Here is a 21333-nt window from a genome sequence, read left to right as displayed (position 1 = left end):
GCTGGGGTTGAGGGGTTTGGGGCGTTGGAGACGCTCAGGGCTAGGGCGGAAGGGCAGGGTAAGGGCAGCCTGCCCTGCCATTAGGGAATGGGGGGCACTAGGACCCTGCGGCAGCAGTTGATGCGGGGAGCCGGCAGAGCAGAGTCAGCGTGAGCTGCTGGCTCTGGGGCCAGGGGAGGTGAGTGGGGGCAGCAAGTGGGGGCTGGGGGACGTTCGGGGGAGGTGGCAGATGGGGCCGGGGGAGAGACTCAGCCCTAAACATTGGTGGAGCCGGGTCCCCGGGCCCTGAATATTGCTGGAGCGCGGGCACCATGAGTGTATATAACTCGCAGCCCCTGACAACAGCTGTTACCTGTTCTGACAGGCTGTTTATAATGCTAAGTTTACTAGTTTTCGGAGGTTGTCGCGGGGGGGGCCCAAGGGGGAAGTTTTGCCTAGGGCGCAAAATATCCTTGCACTGGCCCTGCTCTTCAGTGGCTGGGAAAGCTCCCAATGCCATGCTAGGCTTGGGGGCTGAGTAAATGTCTAGCCCTCCTGGAGGATGATTATTGATAAAGAAAGTATGAAAGAAACCTCTGTTCTTGATGGATGTCCTGGGGCCTTGTACAATACATGGACCCTAGAAATAAGCCCCGTCTGCTCCCCACCATAGCAAGAGGATCTCTATAATGTGAAAGCACCTGTTCATTGAACAGGTGTAATCATGAGAAAAGAGACTGTGCTCAAAGCAATGTAATGCTTATATAAGTGATAAACAAAATCCTATTCCATTGCTGGACACCACCCAATTGTAAAGCAAGAGGACTATATGCCTCCCACCCATCACCTAGAGAGTCATGGGAAAACATTTCCTGCACTGTCCATCATGCTTGATCAGAATATTGACATCACAGCAGTTAGCTGATTTTGTAGCTCAGGTGCTGAAAAATTAAACAGCGGGTAGCTCCATCAGGAGGGAGTGTAGGTATTGTGGCTGTGATCCAAAGAAGGAATTGCTGGGGCTCTAGGATGAATGGAAGGCACTCCCAACCTGTTTGAAATAATCATTCATGTGCATGCCACTGTGCAGTAATCTAAGTAGGTTCATTTAGCACTCCACTGCTGGGCTTTGTCAGCTGGTGAGTGGATTAGTTGGACCTCTGGCAAACCCTGCACCTGGAGTGTGGGATTTCCTGTTGAGATGGTATGGATGTGAATTCACATGCTGTGTGTCTTTCTAACGTATGCTTACTGGCTCTGATCTGGCAAACCATCTAAAAACTGCAGCTGCTTTCCAGGTGGGTCCAGTTTCCCCATAAAGGACAGTAAGAGTGGGGTGGGCAGGACTTGCTGTAACACAGCATAACCTCTTCTCAGGGTAGGGATATATTCTCAGAAGAGGGATGTTGTGGCTCCCTCCTTCCACTGCAAATGAGTGGTTAGTGGTTATGTTTAAAAAAGAGAGAAGGGTCTTGTGGTTTGGATACGGGACAGGCACTCTGGGTTTAATTCCTGGTTCTTATCATAGGGCTTCTTGTGTGACCTAGTCACTGAAATCTCTCTAAAAAAAAGGAGGACTTGTGGCACCTTAGAGACTAACAAATTTATTTGAGCATAAGCTTTCGTGAGCTACAGCTCACTTCATCCGATGAAGTGAGCTGTAGCTCATGAAAGCTTATGCTCAAATAAATTTGTTAGTCTCTAAGGTGCCACAAGTCCTCCTTTTCTTTTTGCGGATACAGACTAACACGGTTGCTACTGTGAAACCTGAAATCTCTCGGTGCCTCAGTTCCCATGGGGATAATGTTACTTCCCTTGTGAGGTCAAATTCACTAGTGCTTGTGAGGTGCTCAGCTCCTATAGATAGGGCATGTAGGTACTTAGTTCTGGCACGTAGCATGTACTGTAGGCACAATGCTATATTTCAAATTGCAATGGCCCTTTCCCCCTAAACTCTTATTTTTAGATACTGTTGTAAAGGTTCTCATGCTTTATTCACAACTAGGCCACACTTTAACAGAGATTGTCTCATAGCCCTCTCCCTTCCAGTTCATAAGCATGCCGACCACTTCTATTATTCTTGATCCCGTAACATACCTGTAGCAACTACAGCAATTCCATACGTAGAAAAGTAATGTTAAGAAGGTGTTTGCATATTTTTTAACATGTGGAAGCAAGGAGGAGCCAACACCATAGACTCCACCAGCTTCCACAAACCGCCATTAATCATTCCATGGAGGTGGAGAATTCCTGCTTTATTATATTTTCTGGGAGTCTCAGTGCTTGGGGCCTGTGTGAAGATAAATCACTTCTGATAGTGTCAGAATTATGGCTGTGGTTATTTCTGAGTTCCCTGAGCATGGGAAAGATACATTGTTCCCTTGTGACAAGTGGTCAGATGACTTCTTTCAGTCAGGTTAGGTGTACACTAGAAGCTTTTGCTGGTATAGCAATGCCAATTTTTTTGGTGGGGAGAGGGGGAGTATTTGTGGTATGTTTGTGACAGTGGTTCTCAACCTTTCCAGACTACTATACCCCTTTCAGGGTCTGATTTGTCTTGTGTACTCCAAGTTTCACCTCACTTAAAAAACTACTTGCTTACAAAATCAGACATAAAAATAGAAAAGTGTCACAGCCCACTATGACTGAAAAATTGCTGACTTTCCATTTTTACCATATAATTATAAAATAAATCTATTGGAATATAAATATTGTACAGTACTTACATTTCAGTGTGATACTTGAGCCTGTTTTTCACTGGGAGCCTTATCATTCTGGGAGGCAGTGAAACAACTGCAGCAATTATGTTTTTCTCCCCATTGAGTGTATTCCTACTCTTGGGGCCGGTGTTAAGGACTGGCAAGCAGAGCAATTGCCCAGGGCCCCACAAAGCTAAGTTGTCTGGGCTTCAGCTCCGAGTCTAACGCCAGCCCTGACGATCCCATAAAAACAAACTCATGACTCACTTTGGGGTCACAGCCCACAGTTTGAGGACTGCTGATGTAGTATATAGCGCAGTATATACTCAGCAAGTCATTGTCTATATGAAATTTTAATTTGTGCTGACTTTGCTAGTTTTATGTAGCCTGTTGTAAAACTAGGCAAATATCTAGATAGGTTGATGTACCCCCTGGAAGACCTCTGTGTACCCCCGTCTCACTGGTTGAGAACCACTGGTCTGTGTTGCTCAAAAGCCCTAGTGTAGACACAGTTATACCAGGGAAAAAAATGGTTTCAGAGTAACAGCCGTGTTAGTCTGTATTGGCAAAAAGAAAAGGAGGACTTGTGGCACCTTAGAGACTAACCAATTTATTTGAGCATGAGCTTTCGTGAGCTACAGCTCACTTCATCGGATGCATCCGATGAAGTGAGCTGTAGCTCACGAAAGCTCATGCTCAAATAAATTGGTTAGTCTTTAAGGTGCCACAAGTACTCCTTTTCTTTCAGGGAAAAAAATGGTTTTGCCAGTATATCTTATTTTGCTTGGTGAACTGTATGAGCTAAATCAGTAAAACTTTGCCAGTAAGTTTTGTCTACTCTGGGAGGATTGTCAGTTTAACTACGCTGGTATAGCTATACTGGCAAACTTCTTAAAGCTTAGACCTGACTTCTGATGCCTGGCAAAACAGGTTTGTGTTTTGAATATGGCAGATATGTAGGTAACAGTGCATGCCTGGCCTTGTTCAAAGAAAGCTGCTTTTGACATAACAGCATTTAGGAGATGAGGAAATAACATGCTGTACATGAACATGGAATGCGCCTTCATTCAGAGAGACGTAATGAAGAGACTGCTACAGACATTCAGACCTGTGCTTGCTCGAATGATTGTCTGCAACTTACCCATGTCTGTAAGGGACTCTGTTTAGCCATTTTGTCCATTGCATAGCCCATTCTTGTTGTCCAGCTACAGGCTATGGAATCACATCATTATCAGTCATCTAGCATAGGCTAGAACAGTAATCTTGATTACTATTTACATGACAAATGTAGTGGGCCTGATTCTGTTCCGCACATACCTGTGTTACACCTGTCACTCCATGCCTTCTGTAGAGTTATTCTTGATTTACACTGGAGCAAATGAAATCAGAATGAGGTCCCACATCACTAGATGAAAATGCAAATTCCAAATAGCATTATCATGATAAGTCTGATTCTGCTCCATCTCTCATATCTTCTTTTGACTCTGAGATGCTATATGTACCTCTCTGTACGTATGGCAACATTTTTGCCAAACTGAGATTGCTAGTTATTTATAGTGTCTGCAGTGACTACCTGGCTCACAATGCAGAAACCAAGGAAGCCAAATCACTGTCCCAACTCAGCTATTTAAAACCCAGGGATGCCTCTTCTAAGAAATATTTTTATCTTAGTTAAGTACCTGAAACCAAATGCAAAATGAGATTCATTCCTCTTTGTTTTGCTCTTGTTTATGAATAACATGCACAGCTATTCATGCATGGGGGTTTGTAATCTCAGCAGTAGTCCTGGTGGGGTTTACAATCTCCAAAGGTGCCTTTGTGGACCTTTGTCAAAGATCCCCTACCTTTAAGTAGTTTGTCGGAGCTAAATATCTCTGACGAACTGTACACAGCCCATCTGCTCTTTGGAGAACTTTGTGGGTGAACTTTGTGGGGAACTTGATATATTCCCTTTTTTGGGGAGGAGAATAACTGCCTAAATAAGCACTTCAAATTCTCAGAGAGTCTGAAATAGTTTGCATTGACATCTCTTGAGTGAAACAGATTTCTAGACCAAAATCTGTCTTAAACCTGGCATGGCCAACAAGCATCAGACAACCTTTTGAAAATTTTAGTTGCTTTGAAAATCTGATTCACCTCTGTAGCCGAGGCCTCCTAAGTCCAAGAACTTCTGCAAATTCTTCTCTAAGCACATATATGTGGTTATTTGATCATAAGATCACATATGTGGAATTTGAAACGTCTAGGACCAGCGCTTAAATTCAGGTGGAGCTATCTGGAGTGGAGCTCTGGTAAATATTTTCAAACCCTCAGGGCTGAAGCCCCGAGCCCTGGCGTGCCTCCCGTGGGGCTGAAGCCCCGAGCCCCAGGGCTCCGGGAAATACTCTGTGAGAATTTAAGCCCTGTCCAGGATCTTTCATGAGTATTTAGAAGAGGGTCTCTGTAATACAATTCTTGTTACAAAATTAACAGCAGAGAGACGGCCAGCTCTGCTAGTTTCAACTTTCTTGTGACAGGATCTAACATTGTGACCTCTACAATCAACTTTACTGGCCAAATCTTCCCCAAGCAAGTGCAGTGACCTTGGTTTACAAAACTGAATAAATGGACTTGCCACCCATATATTCATGTTTATTTTTAACAAACACAGACTGCAAACAAGCCTTCACTTGACCCCGTCTATTGATTTTAAGTGATGAGAGTCGAATCTGGGAAATGGTTGCATCCCAAATTCCTAGAATAAGCTACCTAGATAATTCACTAGGGCCCAAACGTTGTTGGTCTTAGGAGAACTTTGATCCTTTAAGAAGACTTCACACAGTACAAAATGAACTGAAATTGTAACTGTCTGTTTGTCATCTGCTATTTTAGACTGAAAACCTTAGTCTGATTTCAACACTGAGACACAGAGAGGTCAAACGACTCCCCCAGATCCAACAGGAAATGTGTGGCATAGCCAGGAATAGAACCCACAGGGCCAAATTCCAAGTCCCATTTTATAACTACAAAACCCATCTTTCATGTGACAGAGGAAAACTTTTAAATAAAAACAAAAGATGACCTGGTGGATAATCAGCTGAACACTCAGTGTCTCAGTGTAATCAGCTCTCAGTGTGATGCTGTGGCCAAAAGGGGTAATGTGATCCTGGGATGGATAAACAGAGGACTTTTGAATTGGAGTAGAGAGGTTATTTTACCTCCGTATTTGGCCCTGGTATGACCACTGCTGGAATACTGTGTCCAGTTCTGATATCAACAGTTCAAGATGGATGTGGATAAATTGGAGAGGGTTCAGAGAAGAGCCACGAGAATGATTAAAGGGTGAGAAAACCTGCCTTATAGTCTATTTAGTTTAACAAAGAGAAAGTTAAGGGGTGACTTGAGTACAGTCTATAAGTGCCTACATGGCAAACAAATTTTTAATAATGAGATCTTCTGTACAATACAATCCAATGGCTGGAAGTTCAAGCTGACAAATTCAGACTGGAAATTTTGAATGGTGAGAGTAATTAACCATTGGAGCAATTTACCAAGGGTCATGGCGCATTCTCCATCACTGACAATTTTTAAATCAAGATTGGATGTTTTTCTAAAGGATACACTTTAAGGTTTTGGGGAAGCTCTGTGGCCTGTGCTACACAAGAGGTCCGATTAGATGATCACAAAGGTCCTTTGTCCTTGGAATCTATGAATAAATGTAAAAAATGGGTTATCTACATAATTGAAGCTTAGTGGGGGTAACACTATACAAGTAACAGAGCAATGCAACTCCAGACACTGAGTCACTGGAGCTATGCCATTGCTGATTTACACAACAGTTGAGAATCTGGCCTTGGAATCAGCTGAGGAGAGGTGTAGAAAAACCACCGCCCATGGCACATGGTAAAATCTCTTGGGTACTAGAAACATTTATTAATACTTTGCATTTCTTTAGCTCTTTCCATCCAAGGATCTCAAGGCACAAGCATTAATGAATCCAAGCTCATAATGCTGCTCTGAGGTAGCTTAATTATTATTTTCTTTTTTACAGACAGGGAAACTTAGACACACAGGCTAAACATTTTCACACTTGATTGCTTAAAGTTAGGCACCTATATCTAAATTTAGTTGGGCAACCAAATTAAAAGGACTCAGTTTGTGGAGGGGCTTGTGACCTCAGAAAGTATGAATGGACAGCAAAGGGAGCAAGTGTTCTGCCTGCCCTTTGCAGAAAGGAATTGTTTACTGTTTGAAAAACCTCTTGACAGACATAATCATCTTTAAAACGTGGTCAGTTTTAATGCATTAAAAGCAATTTTGTAACTTTTACCCGTCCCTGAGTACTATCGGCCAATCTTCTAACCACATTTTCCAGTTTATTGAGAAATATTTTCCTCTCTCCTGCTGCTTTGTGCAACCCAAAACCCAGCAGGGAGTGAGCCTGCATATTTGAAGTGTTCAAATCCCACCCTCACCCCACTCTGGCAACGACCATTCACAGACTAGAAAGCCCTAACAGCAATTGCTGTCCAGCGGCCTGCAATATTTATTGAACCTCTGTTTGTAGATAAGTTCTCTCATAGACCTATCCATTTTCACGGCTTCTGTCTAGCTCTTGATGCTTCCCTTGGCTCTGTTTGGGGGCCCCCACAGGGAGACAGGACACATGTTAGAGGAGCACTCTAGATCTGTATATGTAAATAGTTAAGGTGCCAGTAGATGGTCCTAGGTTTTGTATGACCAGTAGTCTTGTCACACATTGTAAATGGCTTCCTCTGTGCAGCTGTTTACATCAACTCTTGATGGTCCAATCAAGGACTGTCCACAGGCGGCAATGGCAACCCACAATCCTGCTTTTTTTCTTCTACCCTTGTTTGTCTATTAGCAGATGAACGTTATGTATATTTTCTCACAACTCTCCTCCTTATAAAACCACAACAAGGCTCTAACTCTGCAAACTCTTAATGCACATGCCTTTTGTGAGACAGCTCACGTGTGTTTGCTGGGTAGGGACGCCAGGCTTGTAAAAACCTTTTGCCTCTGGGAGAGTGGGGTAAGGAAAGGAGTTAGAGATCAAGTATTTGGGCAAAGCATAACGTTGGAATTATAATTCCTCAAACCACCTTTACAATACTGCACATCACAAAGATAGGCCCTCTTGCTAGAGGGGTCTTTTATTTGGTGTGTTTTCGTTCACACTAGAAATACATAGATATTTGATAAATGTCTTTTCTCCTGTTAGGCAGCATCTCTGAAGATCTAAACATAGAATAGACATTGTCAGGTGATTTAGTTTCCAAATTAAGATTTGGGAGTTTTAAGAGGTTTTACAAAACCTCATATTAAAATGGTCTTTCAGTATTATTTTTAGCTTCAATTTTAAAGAAGTTGTTTGGATTCAAACATTTCTGTGGGGCATTTGCAACTCAAATATTGCTCCTTTGTGCTGGTAACTTGAGAACCAGAAAGTGAACTGTTTGGCAACTGAAATGCAGAATGTTACCAGCAATAGATGGTAAAATTTTACTTTTCACTTTTTAAAAATTATTTTAGTTTAATCTAAGGTATTATTTGTTATGCAGGTAAGGGCATTCAAAATAAACATAAAGGGTCATCTCAAGATTTTTTAAAAATGTTCTCTTGTTGGCTCAAACTTACTCTTACTCCAGCTGTTAAGGGTACTGCTCATGTTTATAATGTTCTTCTTGCAGATGATACAATTTTTTTGAAAAATGACTCAGCTGGGTGGTACTGGTATTTGTACAGATTCCACACCCCAGTGGGATGTAGAATTTAATTACATAAATGTGGCTCACTTAATTTTTTTTTCAAAACGTATATTGACCAGAATAACACACACAAATAAAATTCCCTCAGGCTGAGTAAACTAGAAAGGGCAGAAGTTATCACTCTCACTAGATGAAATGGGGTAGCTCTTCTTTATATACTTTATAACATGAATATGTCAATGTATAACAGTCTTCTGCTTATTTTATACTTTTTCATCCATGTACACATTAAAGACCTGATCCTGTAAACACTTATGTATGTGCATAACTTTACTCAAGTGAGTAGTCCCTTTGAAGACAAAGAGCCGTGCAAGATGTGGTTCAATGAGCAAAATATCTCAAGAGCCTTTTCCTGCTCTCCTTTATCAGGCAAACATTAATGGAATTAAAAAAATCTGGAACTGGGCTCCAAATCTGCATGCTGAGTCTTAACTCCTTCCCAGAACTAGTCCTCAGGAAAATAATACCAATAAACTCATTCTTACTGCATCCAGTAGGCCATACATAAGCTGCTCTCAGTTACACCCATGCAGTACAGCTGAACTCAGCTGTAGGTGTAACTGAGAGCAGAACCTGGTCTCTTTTGATCAGAGCTTCACTAATGCAACTGTAACCCTTCTGCCCGTCAGAGTTGGCAGCAACAAGGGCCGGGTTCAATATCTAGGGGATTCATTCCAATAACACAATGCAAACCGGCTCGAGCCCCCACCCAGTGACCTGGGACAAATATATACCACTCCCGCTGGGCGCCTCCAAGAGGCAATACTTCCCCTCTCGCAAGCACATAGTCTGAGTGTAGCAAAAAGCCTTTTAATAACAGAGAGAAACAATGTGGCACTATGTTGGGAAAACACCACCAACAGGATTCGTAACACAACCCATGAGCAAAAAAACCACCCCAAGCAAATTGGGGCGAGTCCTTTCCCTTTGGTTCTTGAGTCTAGCAACCTCAAATCACCCAAAGTCCCAAAAGTCCAATGACCCAAAAGTCTCTGTCCCTGGTCAGGGCCGCCCCAGAGTTCGAAAGTTTATCTGCAGAGCTTTGCCTCCCAACCTGGGTGGAGATGGGGGGGAGAGAGAGGTAAGGGGCACCTTACATGATCTGAAGCTGACCGCCCCACAGCTCCATAGGCCTTCGCTCCACCAGCCGCCCCACGAACTGCTTTGCTCGGCTGCGCTCCGCTGCTCCACCAGCCAGTCCACAAACTGCTCCGCTCCACATCCCACAAGCAGCTCCCGCCGTCCTATGAACAGCTCCACCAGCCTGTCCACAAGGCACTCCAGCTGTCCCATAAACTGCTCCACCATATATCTTCAGGCTCCCCCACTACTTAACACAATGCTCAGTGATTTCAGCTCTTAGTCAGTTCAGCTCTTTGGTGAATTCAGCTTGTAGTAGGGGAGCCTCAGTGCTAGTGCACCATTAGCCCAAAATGAGCTCAGCAGCCTGTAACTAGACTCCTAATAAGATCAAAATTAGCTCTGATATTCCACAGTGAAGAGAGGAGGAAGTACAATTAGCATGTAAGGCCCTCACCCAAGGGCCCATACCACCAAATATTAATACTTGTCCCCCAACCTCTCAATTCACAGAGTTTTGGAACCCATGACCCTTGCCTAGCGAGTGCTACTTAGTTGATGGTGAGTCCCTCCATCATAACAAAAGGCCAAGTACAGTTCCAAGCACAGTTCCCATAATCAGGGTAATAACAATTTATTCTTCCTGCCCCAATAAGAGAGACACTGAGGATTCCACAGCAGCCAAAGTGACCATTTGGGGCAGCTATGGCCTCATTCTAGGCGGGGTGGGTGTGCCTATGCAAATGAGATCAGCCCCTGAAGTTCTTTTCCACAACTTGCCACACCTCACCACCAGATGTCAGGGTGGAGCTCATCCTGACGCTGCTTACACAACAAATCACTCTTGATCACAAATCAGCCAAAACAAGACTGCTATAGTCATCTCTGCTGTCCATCAGTAGTTTAGCTGGTCTCACAAAATGAATGTAATATTTCTAAGCATCCCTTATGCTGTTAAACCTTTCTCCCTCTAAAACTCCTTTTACTATCCATTTCCCTTTGTTTTATTTTGCTAGGCTCTTTTTATTGTTTTTCCTACCCTTCCTTTTTAGACTCTTTCCCAGAAAATCATGGTCTGATTTTAAGTCCAGAAGCTGTCTCAACAGAGGGAAGTTGAGAAACTGTGTGTGAGGTTTTTTAACCTGCCAAGCATTTGCTGCTGAGGAATCATTTCTAGTTATAGCACTTTCTGTTGTTCTTTGGGGAAGCTTTAGTCACACTTCCTCTCCTCCATCTGCACAGGGTTAATTTCTCAGATCCCTCTTTGATGAGTGCACATGTCATATTTTCCTTATCTTTCCTGTTGGACATTACTTTCTGCTGAGGAATATCCTTTCTTTACTGTATAGCAATTATTCTGGTAGCTATCACTCTAACTAAAATGATGAAATATTTCCTATTTTTTTTCACATTCTTCTAACTTCTGGCCTGAAACTTTCCATGCTTAGTCTTTGCTCAAAATCAAGTGCTCACCAGAGACCAACATATTTGTATTTTATCGAATGAAACTCGTGGGCCTGATTCACCCCTGTGTTAGTCCATTTTTACTCTAATGTAAGTCCATTAATTTCTAAAGCTTGTCCCTTAGGTCTCAGTTCAGCAAAGGAGTTAAGCATCTGCTTAAAGTTAAACGTGCATAAATCCATCCCTGTTCAGTAAAGTACTTGAAACCAATGGGATTTAAGCACAAGCTTAAAAATAAACACTTGTTTAAGTGATTTGCTGAATAGGATTAGACTTATGCACATGCTTCAGTGCATAGAGAGACAGTGCAGAGCTGGTCGCATTTTCTTCATTGTTTGAGAAATGGCCGAAAAACTTTAAAATGTCAAAATGGGCAAGGAAAGAGTTATAATTCCTGTAGAAAGAAAAGGAGTACTTGTGGCACCTTAGAGACTAACCAATTTATTTGAGCATGAGCTTTCGTGAGCTACAGCTCACTTCATCGGAAGTGAGCTGTAGCTCACGAAAGCTCATGCTCAAATAAATTGGTTAGTCTCTAAGGTGCCACAAGTACTCCTTTTCTTTTTGCCAATACAGACTAACACGGCTGTTACTCTGAATTCCTGTAGAGGCTATCCTGTCAGCTAAACAGGGCCAGATTCAGTGGCATGCTATCTAGGTAATTATAGGTCCCTAATATCATAGTATCTGCATGCTACCCAAACTGTAACACATTTGTCTTGCAACACCTTGTGAGGTAGGGAAGCGAAGGGACAGGGGTACTGAAGTGCAGAGAAATTAAATGACTTGCTTAACATTGTCCAGGAAGTCTCTGGCAGAACCAAAAACTGAACTCTGCTCTCTTGAATTCCAGTCAGTACCTTAAGCCACAAGACCATCTGTGTTCCACAGAGAGGGGCTTCCCATCTGTGAGGGGGTCACCCCTAGTCATGTATGCTAAGGGTTCTAAAGAGTCTGCAAAGAAATACAGTGTGTCAGCCTTGCTTCATACCACGAGTCAATTTAAAGGGGTCTAGCTAGGGCATTTACAAGCCAAGCAGCTCAAGGGCTTTTTGTGCATAGCTCTATAATAAACCCTCTTTAGGATGAGCTGCATCAACTGCTTTGTTCCAGAAAAGAAACCATTTATGTTGTCAGAATATTAAAGCTACAGCTGCTAGCCAGCCAAAGATGTTTGGTCCATGATGCCTTTTGTTGTGACTTTTTTTTCTTAATAACTGGTTTCATTACTATCGGCCAAACAAATTGTTTTCATTCCTGGAATGGATCTATGCTGCATCTGGCACCTATGTGGTAATTTCACGTGAAACGCTGGCAACATGCTCCAGAATGTACAAGACACAGATAAGAACTCAAGGCCAGATGCAGATCTCATTTACACCTGTGTAAATCTGGAGTCCACCACTTAAATCAAGAAATGCTTTACTAGCACTTTTCTTAAAGTAATTGAATTGGTCACTTCACTGGTTGCCAAGGAAAATTCAGCAACATATATGGCTTTAGTTTAATGACGCAGTAAAAAACCCCTCCTTTTTGCCCATTATAAGGTATCTGATTGATCCCTTATAACGAGAATCCACCTTTGATGAAGTTTGGATATAAGTAATTTCCTGTTTCAGCAAACCAAGAGAAAAGTGCCCCTTTTTGGAAAGAAAACAAAATTGGGCCAGACCCCCGGCAAGTGTCACCGTTACGGCTGCAGAGGCGTCACTGGAACGAAGTTGATTTACACCAACTGAGGACCTAGCCCACTGTTAATTTTGTTTTTTTATCTTCGTACAATAAACTCTTTAATAAGGACCAGATTCTGATAGCCTTCTGCATGTTGCCTCACTCTATTGAAGTCAGTGGGACTCCTCATGGAGCAAAATGTTACTCAAGAAGAGCACGGGTGTTCAAATCTGGCCCTAAGAAGTCTGGACTGTTTAACTTTTCTGAGCCTCAGCATTCCTCATTGTAAAAATGTGTGTGTCAGAGTGGAATAAACCCCTGAACTTTAAATCGTCAGACTATGACCTCGATATTCCAGATCATATTTTTAGCAATTTAAAACAAAACAAAACAAAAAACCCCAAGAAACTTGGCTCCCTAGCATTTTAATTGCACCCTTTTGCCTACACAGACGTCTGGCTCTTCTCTGATTTCTGCCACAGTCGTCCAATAAAACCTATTTCAAACAGGACTGGAAGACAGAAGCTGTAACATCCCAAACTCAAAAAGAAAGAATAATACTTTGCACTTCTATAATGTCTTCCATCGGAGTATCTCCCAACAGTATTGAGTTCACCTGCTTAACACCCCATTTTTGCACGTGGGAAAACAGATGCAGAGAGATTAAGCAATTTGGCCAATATCAAAAATGATAAAAAGGTCAGAAAACCTGACCTAGGAGGAAAGGTTAAATAAACTGGGCATGTTTCTTTTTGAGAAGGGCAGACCTGATCAATCTTCAGATATGTTAAGGGCTGTGATAAAGAGGACTGTGATAAATTGTCTATTTTAGATAGTCATGGAGAAGTAATCAGTTTAATCAGAAACAAGGGAGATTTAGTTTATATAATAGGAAAATATTTCTAACTATAAAGGTACTTTAACACTTGAATAAGCTTTTAAGGGAGGTTGTGGAATCCCCATCACAGGAGATTTTTAATAACAGGCTGGACAAACTTCTGTTGTGGATGATCTAGGTTTACTTGGTCCTGCCTCAGTGCAGGGGGCTGGAATTGATGATCTCTCAAGGTCCCTTTCAGCCCCACGTTTCCATGATCATACAGGAAGTCAGTGGCAAAGTGAGGAACTGACTCCCAGGCCTGTGCTCTAGCCACAAGACAGTCCTGCCCCTGTATATTAAATAGTAATTTAAATTTTAATATAATAAGCTTTGGTGTTTACTTTCATTTCTATTTAAAAAGTACAAAGCAACACCTCACAGTGAATGACTCCGAACGATGATCCTGGAAACAAAGGGCTGCAACCTCATCCAGTGTAAATCAGTATAACTATTGACATAGGTGGGTTTGCACTGGCTGAGGATCTGGCCCACAGAGCTCAACCCATTTCCCACACAGGTCAAGATTCCCAATGACTTCAACAGGAACAGGAGCAGGTCCAAACTTACAGGGACATACAAAATGCACTCATTTTAGTTTTGGCTTTTTGTTGTTGTTTTTTTAAGGGACTGTGCCAGATAATTTAGTTTCTAAATATAGGGTTGTTTTGTTTATGGGTTTTTGCAAGACTAAGACTATTAGAAAAATGACATATATACGTGTCACAAAGACATCTTCATGAGGCTTTTGTAAGTGTCATTGTAAATAGTTTCTTTGTCCAGATGTGAATGCTCCCCTGCAGTTTCTGCAACTCAAAGGGTAGAGCATTGTGCTAGCATTGGACAGCCAAAAAGTGATACACTTGAAGCCGTGAAACTCACACTTATTTCTGATGTCCAAGACCTTGAATGAAATGATGGTGGTATTAGTAATAGAGTTAAAGCTTTTTTTTTTTTTTAAAGATATGATTTGACCTGAACGTTTCCCTTTAAGTTTTCCATTTCCTTTTCTCCACAGAAAGTAGCCATACACTATGGGGTTTCCTGAAATGATGCTGAGTGAAGATTTTGACAACTACTCCTATTTCTATGAGTACGAGGAAGATGAACCACCCCAGTCCTACCTCAGTATTGCACACATCATCTCTCTTTCCTTATGCAGCATGGCATTTCTCCTGGGGGTGCCAGGAAATGCCATAGTCATCTGGTTTATGGGGTTTAAATGGGATAAATCAGTCAGTACCCTCTGGTTCCTCAACCTGGCTATTGCAGACTTCATCTTTGTTCTTTTCCTGCCTCTCTACATTACGTATGTGGCCATGGGCTTCCATTGGCCCTTTGGGAAATGGCTCTGCAAGACTAACTCCTTCATTGCTTTACTGAATATGTTTGCCAGTGTCTTCTTCCTGACTGTCATCAGTCTTGACCGCTATATCCGCCTGGTGCACCCAGTCTTTTCCAACAAATATCGGACCCTAAGGAACACCCTCATTCTGAGTGTGATTATTTGGATCTCAGCTGCTATTATTGGTGCCCCTGCCTTACACTTCAGAGACACAATTACAGTTCACAACTCCACCATTTGCTATAACAACTTCCATCCGCATGACAAAGAACTCATTCTGATGAGGCATAATATTTTCATTTGGGTGAGGCTTGTTTGTGGCTATCTCTTTCCCCTAGTGACCATGGTCCTTTGTTACTCATTTCTGGTTCTGAAGGTGAAGAAGAGAACCATGCTGACCTCCAGCAGGCTTTTCTGGACCATCCTTGCGGTAGTTGTAGCTTTTTTTGTTTGCTGGACCCCCTATCACATATTTACCATTCTGGAACTATCTGCTCACCATAATGAACACTTCCATGACTTGCTTCTCAGCGGCATTCCCCTCTCTACTGGCCTGGCTTTCATCAACAGCTGCCTCAATCCAATCCTCTATGTTCTGATTAGCAAGAAGTTCCAAACCCGTGTCAGGGCGACAGTTTCTGAGGCACTAAAACTTGCAGTCTGGGAGGTCAGCCGGTCTGCGACAGTCAGTGAACAACTGCGAAACTCTGACAACAGCCATCTGGCTGTGCAGTATTGTGAAACCACACAGTGACCAGCTCTTAAAAATCTCCCTCACTGCATATAACCAGCACTAGATTCACAATCAAACAGATGTGTATCTTAGCTATGAAAAAGAACAGGGGGTTGATTGCAATCAATTTAATGCTGCACCCCATTTTAGCTGAAATTTTTTTTTTATAGGATGCAGAATTTGGATAGGATGCTAGTTTGATGCATAAAGGGCCTGAGACAAAGCCCACTGCAATCAATGGGATTTGGAACAGATAGAGGAACATTCCCACTATTAATCCTGTTATGTAAATTCCAGAAGAGGTGTTTAAAGTGACACCTTCTCAACATAACCATATATAACAAAAATATTCGTCTGTTGAATTACGTAACACCTTAGATCCAGGAGTTCTCAGCCTGGAGCTCACTCGCAGCTGTCGGGGGTCATGATCACACCATGCTTCCAATAGTGCTAAATAAGGGGAACTCCTAGTTAGATCCCAGGTAGCTGGAAGGGGGAGGAGGCCCAGTCTGAGTAGGAAAGGGGTCCCAAATATGGAAAAGGTTGAACAAGTGCTGTAGATTATTACAACAAAAATCAATTAAGTCCTCTGTTTAGTGGTTGGTGTTTCCTTGCACACTGCTACAACCAGATACCCTGGTCTGATACATTGTGGCTTTCTAGTCAGTTTCATTTCCTGGTTGTCCATGTTTTTGATGTCTTACAGCGAAGAGGGGATGTTTTAAATTTTTTCCCCTCTCCTGGAAACATAAAGAAATAATATTTGTTTCTAGTTATAGTAGAGATTGGATGACCCCTGCCTCCCTCTACTATCACACTAGGGTTGCCAACTTTCTACTCACATAAAACTGAACAACCTTGCCCACTGCGCCATCCCTTCTCTGAGGCCCTGCCCCTGCTCACTCCATTTCCCCTCCCCCCCACTCGCTCTCCCCACCCTCTCTCACGCACTCATTTTCACCGGGCTGACTCGGGTTTGCAGTGTAGGAGGGGGCAAGGGCTCCGGCTGGGGTGCAGTGGGGACATGCCTTTGATTCTGGGAGTTGCGCGGCGCCATGGCAGGCACGGAGCCTGCCTTAGCCCCATCGGCTGTGCCACTGACTGGACTTTTAATGGCCTGGTCAGCACTGCTGACCGGAGCTGCCAGGATCCCTTTTCAACCGGGCGTTGTGGTTGAAAACCAGACACTTAGCCACCCTATACCACCCCCCTCACAAGTAAAGTCAAAAGATAAAATAATTAACATTCTAAAACCCACTGTCCATTATTACGCCTTTCCAATGATGGATAAAATGTATAAACGATATTTTTACATGATTTTTCAGTGTAATGTAAGAAAGGACAGAATTTGATGTCCCTTGGAGCAAGGTCTGCTCACACGGGTAAGGATTTGCAAATGTCCCTAGCCTCTGTTTGCCAGAGGCTGGGAATGGGCAACAGGGGATGGATCACTTGATGATTACCTGTTCTGTTCATTCCTTCTGGGGCACCCGACATTGGCCACTGTCGGAAGACAGAATACTGGGCTAGATGGACCTTTTTCTGACCCAGAATCGCAGTTCTTATGTTCAGATGCCAAGTAAGGGCAGAATTTGATAAAATTATTTTATTTATTGCTTGCTATAGAATTATATATGTATCCATATATACACAGACACTAAATAGACTAATATTCGTCCTTGATATAACCCTGTTGAATTTAGGGGAGTTAATGCTGGGATGAATTTGGCCCTGAGTTTCCTATTAGCTCATGTATACCCAGTAAAGGTATATTTTCAGCCAGCTTGAATACATGCATGTACAAAACTATATATACATTCTTGCCTCAGTATGTAAGATTAGGGCTGTAACATGGTTATAACACCGTATGGTCTTGTCCACACAAGTAAAGTTTACAGTGTAGATGGGGCCCTATATATAGATTCATACATAATGTTCTTTTACACAAAATATTCTATCACTTTGAACTATATTTGCACAAATATGAATAGATCAATATTGCCTGCAGCCACATTTTGGTCTGAGTTCATGAGGCCTCATGAGCTGATCAGTGTTAGGCTGGATCAGTATCATCTCAGAAATACACCTAAATGCTACAAAATATGATGTTGCTAATTGGTTAGGTACCCCTCTTTCCTGAGTCATTATAGAACTAGTGCCTCAGCAAGGTGTTATGGGCTTAGCAAAGAAGTCAGTAAATAATTTAATTTTTTTTTAAAGCTGTGGAATAGTCAAGAGATCCATGCTTAGTATTGTTGGACTATCACAATGGCTTATTAGGAACAGCAGTTCAGTGACCCATGGGACAGAAGGACTTTACCAACATGTAGCAAGCTTCGTGAGCTAATGACAACCCTGAAATAGTTATAAGAGAGGTACAGATTTGAAGACAAAGCACAAGAATGTCAGTTACTGCCATTGGATGGGGATAAAAAGAACCCGCAACCAGCCCAAATAATTAATTCACACCAAGGCAAATGTATCATAACTACTGCATGAGCCACTTCTACAGGAGGAACAGAAGATATCTAAACAAAACCAAGGAGGACGCTGGCTCTCTGAGGACAGTGAGATTGATGGTAACGGAGTCTGTATGCTGATCGAAATGACAGATGCTTACTCAAGTCACGGACTACGGAAAAATAGCAGGAGCAGCAAATGCCCGGTGCAGATGGTAGAGCCATCTCAGCAGCTATACTGGCCACTGCAGGATGAACTGTCCTAAGAAGGGAAAGAAGGGCTGTTTGATTGGAAAGCCAGCCTGAGATGTAAGGATAACGACTATTGACAGATGTCTGGATAAGAAGTAGAACAGTCCTCTCATCTGATCAGCTGCTCTGACATTCCTAAGCAGTCTGAGGTTTAGTACTTGGATTAGTTTGTGGCTGTTTCTTTTGCTGATATTATGCTTGATTTTTCAATAAAGGGAAGCTGTACAGTAACCACTGGATTATTATAAAAAAAGGCAATTTTTTACCTTTTAAACTTTTGTAATCCTGACCCCATATCTCTTTCCCCTATTCCTGGTTCTGTTACACCCAGAATTTACTGTGCCTTTCATTGATCCTTCTGGAGTGCTGTGTTTTGGGGGCAGATATTCTTCTCTTCCTTAGGCTGGAAGAAGGATCTTCATTCTCCAAGACAAGGCCAGAACAATACAGCAGGAGCCTCTGGCTCCTGATTAGACCTGTGTGAATAACTGATTTTTGTTTACTAGCAGGTTTCTCCCCCCGTCCCCAAATGTACTTTTCAAAATTTTCAGCAAATCAAACAGTTTAAAAAAAATTTATTTTTGAAGGTGTGTAAAAATAAAATTGAAGGAAATTTCTAGTCATTTAGAATCAAAATATACACTGAACAGTGTTTAAATGTTTGAGGGATTTTTTTCAGCTGGAGCAAATCAGTACATTTGACACATTGATAATGGTTTGGTTAACATAGGAATCTCCCCCCCCCAAAACAGTGTTGGCCAAAAAACTGCCCAGTTCAACTCGAGGCACCATGCACTGGAGAAAGAGGAGGGAACTTGCCCTGAGGGAGATTGGAACATTAAACAAGCTGGGTTGGGGAAAAATGGAGCAGCAATTTAGAGTGGTTTGAGAAGGAAGGGGTAGCAGCACCCCCTCGTGTATGGAGATAGCAGTGCTCTCAGCTGCTTCCCTCAGGCAGACAAAATGGTTACGTGTGCTGCAAATATTCTGTGGAACCAAAGAGGGCTAATTTCAGTTTAGGGGTAGAACAATCCACAATAATCCAGATTTTGATGTTACAATGGAATTCTAATACACAGCCCCATCATTAAACAAGAATTGGGGGTTGCTCAGCACCTTGCATCTATTCCAACTGAGGGCAGAATCTGCCCCAGGAATTTATTAAAGATTGGCTATTGACTTACTTTGAGAAGTAACTTCCTTCATCTTTGGAACTTGTGACTAAGAAATATACCACTTCAAAAAGTTCAGAAAACCAATCAAGCTGTGGTCAACTGGCTTTCCCCAGCTCTATATATGTTATGGCAGGATTGTAGAATATTACTTTCCCAATTATTCCTTAATGCTTCAACAGGCCGTGTTTACTCCTGTCCTAATACCAACTGAGAAACAAGCCCAGAACCCATTCTTTTACACAAGTCTCAATTCAGCCATATTTTCAGACATTTCATAAAAATCTTCAGTACTTCTGCAGTAGCAGGGTGAGAGTATTAAAACAGCACCAATCCACCAACAGTGCAGACTGACACTGCAGGTGGCTGGCTGGTGTAATTAATATCTCCCGAAGTGTTACAATCTGCAAGTCACTCAACTGGATGGATCTATACTTTCAAGAAAACTGTTTAAAGGTCTAAGTAAAAGTTTTTGAGCAGCTGAAGTGTTTTTGATAATAAAAGCAAGATTATTGCAGATAGATGACTAGGGACAGTAGACCTTGTAACAGTGCTCCTGCCAAGCATCATATTTTTGCCCAGTCTCTCTCATTTTTCACAGTACCTGTGAGGATCTTTAAAAAAAATGAGTTATGACAGGAACTACTAGGTGGAACATTAGGAAAACAAGGGAAGAGTCAGCATTACATGTTTTTATACTAATTCTTCCTTACTGGAATTAAAAGATTTTGTTGTGGGGGAGGGAGAAAAGGAGGAAAGGCTTGTGATATGGTTTTATTTAATCATTTGTTGGGACATAGGGCATCCTTTGTGGAGGATAACAAAATAAATCAAAGCATTTGCAACCTTTTTCCTGTACAACAGCCTTTTGAACAAACAGAGCAACAAGTCCTGCCACCCCAGGTAAGCACAGTGTTTCCAACAGAACTAGTAGAAGTGAAGTGGTTAAGATTTTAAAATAAAATGTCAGGTTTCCACATTAAACCTATCCCAGTTGCAATGAATGACATTACACTATAGTGCCACTGTTTCAGCCTCCAGGCAACTCAGTGCTTCACATTACCTAGCACAACAAAAGGGACTAGAAATTTCATTAATTGAAGGCTTATGAAGAAAACCCTAAACAGGCAATATGCAGATTTACATAGTCCTGGCTGAGAAAGCAATTAGAATAAATTCTGGGGAAAAAAAAAAAACCCACCCCAGGACCTCACATCTATAATGGCCAAGTTCAGCCCTGATACAAGCAAGCTGAACTCTGCTAAAGGTGTATCTGCTTATACAAGTGTTATATAGAAAACAAAAGTATGCAGTATAAATTCTTGATTGATGTTATAATTCTCATGAGTGCAGCTTAACCATCCTTGGCTTTTTCAGTGTAGTACTCATGGGATATCACATTTTTCCCTTCTGAAAGAGAATGCACTGTGCCACTTAGGGGCGTGGGCTTTGACTTCAATTAAAGCAGGTAGTTCCTGTCCAAACAGATTATCTCATTTTGTTTTATTTATAATCTAAAGTAACTGGAATCCCTATTAACCCTTAATTATACACAAGAATTGGTTCACAAACCCTCAGTATTTCAATTAAATGCTTAAGTAGACTGAAAGGGATATGCTGCCCCTAGTGTTCCCGCTTTGCCTCCCAACTCCATGACATGATTTTACATATGCAGTTCAAAACTGCACTGGCTTTTCACACAGTCATATCACATTGCTACTTATTTGGTATCCATTATCAAACCAAGTCTGGACAGAATTTCTGCATCTTGGATTGTATGTCCCTAGACCCTGCCCCAAGGAGCTCACAATATTAACAAATTTAGCCAAAACAC

At 42.1% G+C, this 21333-nt stretch overlaps 1 protein-coding gene across 4 annotated transcripts in view; it reads left to right on the top strand.

Moving 5' to 3' along the window:
• The window catches only part of CMKLR2 (chemerin chemokine-like receptor 2), a 31749-nt gene extending 13207 nt beyond the window's left edge, over positions 1 to 18542 (top strand). For 3 of the 4 annotated variants that reach the window (XM_074967997.1, XM_074967995.1, XM_074967996.1), the window contains one exon: positions 14557 to 18542. In XM_074967997.1, the coding sequence (XP_074824098.1) occupies positions 14573 to 15637 (1065 nt within the window). In that variant the 5' untranslated portion in view covers positions 14557 to 14572 and the 3' untranslated portion in view covers positions 15638 to 18542. Of the gene's footprint in view, positions 1 to 109; positions 179 to 14556 lie in introns of those variants that run through there. The other variant, XM_074967998.1, reaches the window with a different exon arrangement.
• Positions 18543 to 21333: the final 2791 nt, after the last annotated feature.

The sequence above is a fragment of the Natator depressus genome, chromosome 11 (assembly GCF_965152275.1).
Source record: "Natator depressus isolate rNatDep1 chromosome 11, rNatDep2.hap1, whole genome shotgun sequence".
Classification (NCBI taxonomy): Eukaryota; Metazoa; Chordata; order Testudines; family Cheloniidae; genus Natator; species Natator depressus.
This window is presented reverse-complemented; position numbering and strand designations above follow the sequence as displayed.